The sequence below is a fragment of the Coenobita brevimanus genome, chromosome 14 (genome assembly GCF_032717465.1).
Source record: "Coenobita brevimanus isolate Jiangsu-jjx chromosome 14, ASM3271746v2, whole genome shotgun sequence".
Classification (NCBI taxonomy): Eukaryota; Metazoa; Arthropoda; class Malacostraca; order Decapoda; family Coenobitidae; genus Coenobita; species Coenobita brevimanus.
In genome coordinates this window covers 2,247,501-2,256,654 of record NC_136967.1, presented here as the reverse complement: position 1 = coordinate 2,256,654, position 9,154 = coordinate 2,247,501, and the positions used below count along the sequence as shown (strand labels likewise).

Below are 9,154 nucleotides of genomic sequence, written 5' to 3'. Positions count from 1 at the left end.
GCTTCTATCCTTTTCCCTCCTTCTCTTCTTCCCTCCTGCTTCCATCCTTTTCCCTCCTTCCCTTCCTGCTTCCCTCCTTTTCCCTCCTTCCCTTCTTCCTTCTTGCATCCATCCTTTTCTCTCCTTCCATTCTTCCTTCTTCCTTCCATCCTTTTCCCTCCTTCCCTTCCTGCTTCCCTCCTTTTCCCTCCTTCCCTTCCTGCTTCCCTCCTTTTCCCTCCTTCCCTTCCTGCTTCCCTCCTTTTCCCTCCTTCCCTTCCTGCTTTCATCCTTTTCCCTCCTTCCTTCTTCCCTCCCGTCTTTCTGTCTGTGTAAAGCTGTCTGTCTGTGTGTCTGAAGTGTTTGTCTGTGTGTAGTGTGTGTGTGTCTGAAGCGTGTCTGTGTGGAAGTATGTCTGTGTCTGTGTGAAGTTGTCTGTCTATGTGTTTGCGTGTAGTGTGTGTGTGTGTGTGTGTGTGTGTGTGTGTGTGTGTGTGTGAAGTGTGTCTGTGAAGTGCGTTTGTCTGTGTGTCTTTGAGCTGTGTCTGCCTGTCTGTCTGTCTGCCTTTGTGTGCCAGTCTAACAAAAGGTTCTCGTCTCGTGCAATGAATGCCTCTTTTTAAAGTAAACTGGACAATACCCGTTATATAGATTCCGATGCTTTTCTTACCCCGACTCTTTGTGCACCGGAGTGGGGTCGTGGAGTGGGATCGTAGGGTCGTGGTGGGTTCATGCAGTGGGCTCGTGGTGGGGTCGTGATGAGGTCGCGGTGGGGTCGAGGAGTGAGGGCGTGGGGTCGCGGAGTGGGGTTGTGATGGGGTCGCGGAGTGAGGTTGTGGTGGGGTCATGCAGTGGGCTCGTGGTGGGGTCGTGATGAGGTCGCGGTGGGGTCGCGGAGTGGGGTCGGGGGGTCGTGGAGTGGGGTCGAGGGTCGTGGAGTGGGAGTCGCGGATTCAGGTATGCCCATTTAGGAACTGTAGCATCTTCCTTTGGTATCCCGTACTTCAATTCCCGTCCTTCCCAGGTGTGTTGTTCTCACCTGTCCATCTTCACCTTGATAATCACCTCATTAGGCGCTTGTTATGGTGCCGACAGATAGGCAATTGATAATATTAAGTAGCCAGGTATTATAGGGATTGAAGAATAGAATTTGTGTATAATACCGATAGAGAGATAGCAGGTAATATTATAAGTAGCTGAGCATTAGATAGAATTGATTAGAATAGATAGAATTGATTAGAATTTGTGTCTACCCTCGTCCCTCCTTCCCTATCCTCTATCCTGTACGTGGAATTAGTGGGCAAGCTTGAGTAATATCTGTGAGGAAGGGACTTCAGGCCTAGTAGTTCCTCTGAGTGGACTGTGGAGGAGGAGGCGAGGTGGTGAGTGGGGTAGTCATAGAGGGTGATTGGATAGGTTGACGTGTGTGTGTGTGTGTGTGTGTGTGTGTGTGTGTGTGTGTGAGAGAGAGAGAGAGAGAAGTGGTAGTAGTTGTAGTTGTAATGTTAATAGAAAGACAGATAGATAGAGAGAATAAAGACTTAGTAGTTGTCATGTAGATTGATAGATAGAAACTCGTAGGTAGAAAGAGGGGGGGGTAAATATGTGGTAGTATTTGTAATGTATATACGTAGGTAGATCGATAGATAGATAGAGATAGATAGATAGATAGGTAGAGAGAGAGAAAGAGAGAGAGAGCGTCAGGTAGGGACAGGTGAGGGGCCAGGTAAAGCGACGCGAACCCAAAGTGTAAATTGCATGAAGGGGGTAAAGGGGAAGGTGTGTGACCCCCTGAGCTGCTGAACTTCATCTGACGGAACTGGGTCAGGCCTTGAGGGTCCTGTTTGGCTCGTATAGGTGTTAAGATAGGTGTTAGACGGCACAGGAGGCTTCGTATCACCTGTCCCTAAGTGATTTACTTTGAGTTTTATAAATTAATGGTGTGGTATATGCTCCTCTCTCTCTCTCTCTCTCTCTCTCTCTCTCTCTCTCTGTATATATTTATATCAGTTTATAGATAGTTTTGATGGTTCTACTAGTTTGTCTTCATAACACAACAGGATATCCGGTATTGATGTGTAATGTGCGGGATATATAGGTTAGGAATTGGTGTAAGGAAATCCACAGAGTCACGTAGCACACGCTCCAGATGACCCTCAAGCGACGCCCCCACATCACCAAGGGCCACATCACTGCCCTGCCCTAAGACTGCTGTTCTGGTGCCTTCACATTCTTGATTTCTATTTTTTCCTCCACGGTGTTTCCCCATTTTCTTTGTCCCCCGATGCTCTCTCACTGCCACCTCCTTAAGAGCTACTCCCCCCCCCCCCGCCCCCGCCCAGCCCTTCCACCCCGCCGGTGATGTAGGTGAGGACTGCAGGTAATTAGCTGGACTCACCTGGTTGTGACAGGTGCAATGACGCCTTGCTCTCACCTTCCTCTTCTCACTGTGTGCTTCTGTTTCTCACTCGTCTCCTCTTCTGTTGTCAGTTTGTCACCAGTATTTATGCTTGTGAACTTGTGTGGTAAGTCTCACCTTTTTTTTTTCATTCCCTGGCGGGCAAAATATACAGTGTAGTTTAATGATTTGGAGACTTATTTATTTTTACTGTGTTTTCCTGGATGTTCTCAAGGTATCAGGTAAGAAAGACAGGTTATTATGAAATGTGGGTTGTGGATACCGTAGAGTTGTCTTGGTTACTCGGAAATGCAACGATCTTGTGTGTGTGTGTGTGTGTGTGTGTGTGTGTGTGTGTGTGTTATAGTGTTGAGTGTGTATGTCTGTGTGTGTGTTTTAGTTTTGAGTGTGTAAGTGTATGTATATGTGTGTGTGTGTGTGTTTTAGTTTTGAGTGTGTGTGTGTGTGTTTTGAGTGTGTGTGTGTTTTGGGTGTGTGTGTGTGTTATTTTTAGTGTGTGAGTGTATCTAAGTCCGTGTTTTTGAGTGTGTGTGTTTTGTCTTGGAATGTGTGAGTGTGTTTTGCGTGCAGTATCCGTGTTTGGCCCCAGCATTTGTCCTTGTTAGTGGGTGGGTTTTCTGCCCGCAATTTCCCTTCTGTTTTCTCTTACTTTTCCTCTCTCTCTCTCTCTCTCTCTCTCTCTCTCTCTTACACACACACACACACACACACACACACACACACACACACACACACACACACACACACACACACACACACACACACACAGTTTCTCTCTCTCTCTGTCTGTCTCTCTCTTACACACACACACACACACACACCTGTCGGCCAATTAGTAACTGAAAAGGTCACACAGGTATGATTTAGGTCAGCTACTGATAATCAAAGTATAACAGTAAGAACAAAAACAGCATCATAAATAACATCAACGTGAAGAACAAGAACAACAACATCATCAAAAACAAGAAGAAGAACTCCTCCTCCTCCTCCTCCTCCTCCTCCTCCTCCAACCCTGCACCAATATTACTTTTCACCTCCCATTAGTTTTCTGTTCTCCTCCTCCTCCTCCCTCTCCTCCTCCTTCTCCTCCTCCTCCTCCTTCTTCTCCTCCTCCTCCTCCTCCTCCTCCTCCTCTTCCTTCTCCTCCTCCTCCTCCTCCTCTGCCCATCTTTTAATTAAGTCGCTAAGTTGACTGGCTTTACGTTCAATAGTTGATTACACGACCAATAAAGTGGTTGATTGTCTGGTTGATTGGTTGGTTGTCTGGTTGATTGGTTGATTGGTTGGTTGATTGTATGGTTGTATGGTTGATTGTATGTTGATTGTATGGTTGATTGGTTGTGTGGTTGATTGTCTGGTTGGTTGATTGTCTGGTTGATTGTATGTTGATTGGTTGATTGTGTGTGGTTGGCTCGTTATTTGGATTATTTAGCTGGTTGATTGAGGGGTAATTTATAGGATTGGTTGATTGGTTGTGTGTGTGTGTGTGTGTGTGTGTGTGTGTGTGTGTGCGTGCGTGCGTGCGTGGGAGACTAATAGCGTGTCATCTGTTCTTCCACACACACACACACACACACACACACACACACACACACACACACACACACACAGAGAGAGAGAGAGAGAGAGAGAGAGAGACGGGGGAGGCAGGGGGGACTGCGGGGTGTTGCCTGCAGTCGACAGCTGGCACATTTTCTCACCCTGTTCATGATCCGGAATTTCACAGGGCGTATTCCTCCATCCAGCCATAGTAATTCCTCATCTAAGTCCTTCCCTTCTACCTCCAAACTAAGACTACCCTTATCCTAGTAGTAGTGAGAGAAGGGAAACTAACACTACCCTTGTCCTAGTACCGAATTATTTGTGAGAATAGTAACTAGCCTGTAGAGCACTGAGTTCCGATTTTACGTGTGTGTGTGTGTGTGTGTGTGTGTATGGCCTTGAGCTCCCTCCAAATATCCTTGTAGCCTACCAGTTATGTGTGTGTGTGTGTGTGTGTGTGTGTGTGTGTGTGTGTGTGTGAGAGAGAGAGAGAGTGTGTGTGTGTGTGAGAGAGAGAGAGGAGAGAAAATTCCAAAGAATCCGAATCTGCGTTTTTTTGTGTGTGTGTGTGAGTTTTTCATCGCAGTAAGAGACGAGAGAGAAAAATACGTGTTTTTTTTCCACGCGGGTCAATAAGAAAACAAAGCAGAAAATTCCAGGTTAACACACACACACACACACACACACACACACACACACACACACACACACACACACACACACCTTGAGAGTCAGGTTAATTAGACGGAAAAGCGCACAAAGGTGAGTTTTTTTTTTCCCAAACGTGTCTTGTGACCTTGACCTTTGTGTGTGTGTGTGTGTGTGTGTGTGTGTGTGTGTGAGTGTGTGAGAGAGAGAGAGAGAGAGAGAGAGAGAGAGAATTGAAAGAAAAAAGAAAGAAGGGACAATTGAAGGAAAGAGAGAGAAAGAGGGAAGGGAGGATTGGAAGAAAATAAGGAAGAAGGAAGGAAGGGAGAGCCGAAAGAGAAAGAGAGAAGGAAGAAGGGAGGATCGAATAAAAAGGGAGAGACAGAAGAAGGAATGGATGTAGTGAAGATAGAGGCTGATAAATGAGAGAGAGGGGGGTGGAGGGAAGGGGAGAAGGAGGAAGGCAAGTTGAAGGAGAGAGAGAGAGAGAGGGAGTTAGCAAAATGAAGGGAAAGATTGAGAGGAGTGGAATGAAAGACGAAGGAAGGGAGAAAATGATGGAAGAAGGAAGGAAGGAAGGAAGTAAGGGAGATAAAAGAGAGGGAGGGAGAGCTGGGAATGACAGGGAGTGATGGAGCGAGGAAGTAAAGGTGGAGGGAGGAAAGGGAGAGGGAGGGAGGGAGGGGGGGAGGGAAGGGGGAGGGGGAGGTAGACTTGAAAGATCAGCCTATTTCCTTACCGTCTTGGATACCTACCTACCTGCCTACCTACCTGCCTACCTACTACCTACCTACCTACCTACCTATCTACCTACCTACCTACCTACCTACCTACCTACCTACCCACCCACCTACCTACCTACCAGCCAGCTTACTTGTCTTCTTACCTTCCTACCTACCTACCTACTTGCCGGCCTTCTTACTTGCCTACTGACATTCTTACCTATTTCTTGTTTACTTACCTACCTGTCTACTTACCCTCTTATGTTGGCTTACTTACCTGGCTCCCTACCTGCTTTATGTATTTACCTTCCCATATACCGTCCTATCAGCCTACCTACCTAAGTCCATCTCTCCATCCTGTACCTACCTACCTGCCTCCCTACATACTTACCTACCTACCTCCACTTACCTGCCTACCTACCCACGACCTGCTTACCTACCTACCTCCTCACCAGCCTCCTTACATACCTGCCTACTTACCAACTTACCTACCTACCTACATACCTACCTACCTACCTACCTTCTCTCCATCACACCCACTCAACTGCTAAAAGGAAGACAAATTAAATATTCTGAGAGTTGAGAGAGAGAGAGAGAGAGAGAGAGAGAGAGAGAGAGAGAGAGAGAGAGAGGGAAAATGGATAGAGGGGGGGGAGGGAGGGAGAGAAACGGAGAGGGAGATAGAGAGGGAGGGAGCATAGAGGAAAGGAATGTCTTTGGTCCTTGATTTTTCTCTCTCATTCCCCTGTCCGTCATATTCTCTCTCTCTCTCTCTCTCTCTCTCTCTGCCTATTTACTTATCGCCCTGTCTACCGCCTCCCTATTTTCCTCCCTCCCTCCCTCTCTACTTCTTTTCTCCCTTCCATCTCCCTACTTCGCCTCCTCCCTCCCATCTCCCTACTCTCCCTTCCTGCATCCTATCTCCCCCTGCGTCTCTCCTTCCCTCCCATCTCTCTACTTCCCTCCCTCCCTCCGTACGTCTCTCTCCCTTCCTCCCTACTTCTCTCCCTGCCTCCTAATCGGGGAGGGTGTTGTCTAAGGGAGCCAAAAAGCGGGTCCTTTGAAGGGAGACATCTGGCGCTGATACCAAAGAGGCAGTGATTGACTCCTCCCTTCTTGCCTCTTACCCTCCCTTCCTCCCTCACTCCCTCTTTCCCGTTCTCCTCCCTCCCTCCCTTTCTACCTCCCTTTGAGTGTTCTTTTTCTCCCGTCTCTCCCTCCTCGCCTCTCATTTCAGTTTTATCTCCCTTACCTGTCAGTTCTCCCTCTCTCTCTCTCACTCTCTCTCTCTCTAAACTCTTAGCTCATCCTCTCCTCTTTAATTTCCACCCTTTCTTTCCTCCCTTCTCTCCATCCTCTCTGTCTTTCCTCCCTCCTTTCCTCCTCCCATCCCTCCATCTCTCCTCCCTTCCCTCCATCCTTTCCTCCCTTTTCGGCCTTATCTCTCTCCCTGTCAGTTCTCACTCTCGCCCTCGTCCATCCTCTCCTCCTGTTTGAGTTTCCTTCCCCCCCCCTCCCTCTCTCTCTCTCTCTCTCTCTCTCTCTCTCTCCCCTTCAGTATTCCTTTTTTCATTTTAATCCTTCCTTCCATCCTTCCTCTTCCTTCGTTCCATCTTTCCTCTTCCTTCCTTCCTTGCTTTCGTTCTTCCTTCCTTCCTTCCTTCCATCCTTCCTTCCTTCCTCCTTTCCTTCCTTCCTTCCTTCTTTCCTCCCTCCCTCCTTCCTTCCTTCCTCCCTCCCTCCTTTCCCTCCTTCCTTCCTTCCTCCCTCTGCTCTGTCTCCTTCACGTACACGCATTATCTTCATTTCCCCTCAAGTACTTTCATCGCTTCCTTAATTTGGACTCATTTCTCTTTCCTTCACGTCTTTATTGCTCTCTTATTTATCAGCCTTCCTCTCTTTCTTTATTTTCTTTGTTTATATGTATTCCGTGTCTGTTTTTATTTCTTTCTCCGTTCCATTCTTTACGCCCTCTGTCTGTCTGTCTCTCTCTCTCTCTCTCTCTCTCTCTCTCTCTCTCTCTCTCTCTCTCCACTTTTATTTTCTTCCTTCTTTTTCTCACTTTCTCTCACTCTCTTCTTTTTACCTCATGTTCACCCTCTCTTCCTTCCCTTTTCTGTTTTCTCCTCTCTCTCTCTCTCTCTCTCTCCGTTTATACCCATCTATCTGTCCGTCTATCAATTTATCTATCTGTCTACCTCCCTCACCCCTCCCTGCCTCCCTGCTTACTTCTCTCCCTCCTTGTTTGTCTCCCTCCTACACTCACCATGTCCAGCTTTCCTCCTCCTCCTCCTCCTCCTCCTTCCTTTCTCTCTCTCTTCGCTCTTTATTTCCTTCACTCCTTTCCCTTCCTTTCCTCTCCCTGTCTACCTCTCCTCCTCCTCCTCCTCCTCCTCCCTTTGAGTCAGCTTCCTGCCTTTGATTCAAGCTTCCTTCTTCCACTTTTGCTTCCTTTTTGGCCTCTCTCTCTCTCTCTCTCTCTCTCTATTGACAACTTTCCTCTTATCTTCTCTACTCCTTATCTGGTATTAGGTGGTGGTATAAGGGTGAGGTGTAGGTGGTATAGGGGTTAAGTGGTATCTGGTTGGTATTAAGTGGTATAAAAGATAAGGGATGTGTAGTGGTGGTGGTGTTGGTGATGGTGGTGGGTGGTGAGTTGTAAGGGGTAAATATTATCTGGTTGATATTAAGTGGTATAAAAGATAAGGGATGTGTAGTGGTGGTGGTGTTAGGTGATGGTGGTGGGTGGTGAGTTGTAAGGGGTAAATATTAAGTGGTAGGTGGTATGTGGTTGTAAGTGGTAGGTGGTATGTGGTTGTAAGTGGGAGGTGGTATGTGGTTGTAAGTGGTAGGTGGTTATAAGTGGTATGTGGTTGTAAGTGGTAGGTGGTTATAAGTGGTAGGTGGTTGTAAGTGGTAGGTGGTTATAAGTGGTAGGTGATTGTAAATGGTAGGTGGTTGTAAGTGGTATGTGGGTGTAAGTGGTGGGTGGCGGTAAGTGGTAGGAGGTTATAAATGGTACGTGGTTGTAAGTTGCAAGTAGTTGTAAGTGGTAGGTGGTGGTAAGTGGTAGGTAGATGTAAATGGTAGGTGGCAGGATTTATGGTGCTGATGGCAGGATTTATGGTGCTGATGGCAGGATTTATGGTGCAGGTGGGGGGATTTATGGTGCAGGTGGGGGGATTTATGGTGCAGGTGGGGGGATTTATGGTGCAGGTGGGGGGATTTATGGTGCAGGTGGCGGGAGTTATGGTGCAGGTGGCAGAATTTATGATGCAGGTGGCAGGATTTATGGTGCAGGTGGCGGGAGTTATGGTGCAGGTGGCAGGATTTATGGTGCAGGTGGCAGGATTTATGGTGCAGGTGGCGGGAGTTATGGTGCAGGTGGCAGAATTTATGGTGCAGTTGACGGGATTTATGGTGCAGTTGACGGGATTTATGGTGCAGGTGGCAGGATTTATGGTGCAGGTGGGGGGATTTATGGTGCAGGTGGGGGGATTTATGGTGCAGGTGGCTGGATTTATGGTGCAGATGGCTGGATTTATGGTGCAGGTGGCTGGATTTATGGTGCAGGTGGCAGATGGCAGGTGTCGCTTCTCCTACCACGCATTGATCGATTTCAGAGGGGAGGGGAGGGGAGGGGAGGAGAGGGGAGGGGGAAGGGGGAGGAATTGTGGAAAGAGAGAGTGTGGGAGGCAGGGAGATTTGGAGGGAGAGAGAGAGGAGGGGGGTGGAGAGTGTGGGATGTTAGAGAAAGAGAGAGAGAGAGAGAGAGGTGAATGAAATGAGAGCTGAGACAGGAGGGGAGTGAGAGAATGAGAGGGCGAGAAATAAAGAAAGAAGA

General features: G+C 47.8%; 1 protein-coding gene across 1 annotated transcript in view; it reads left to right on the top strand.

The window, feature by feature from the left end:
• The first annotated feature begins 8,421 nt into the window (after window positions 1–8,421).
• IA-2 (tyrosine phosphatase IA-2) overlaps window positions 8,422–9,154 on the top strand; it is a 158,425-nt gene continuing 157,692 nt past the window's right edge. Inside the window, exon 1 of the mRNA XM_080286440.1 lies at window positions 8,422–8,893. Coding sequence (XP_080142566.1) covers window positions 8,422–8,893 — 472 coding nt within the window. The remainder of the gene's footprint in view (window positions 8,894–9,154) is intronic.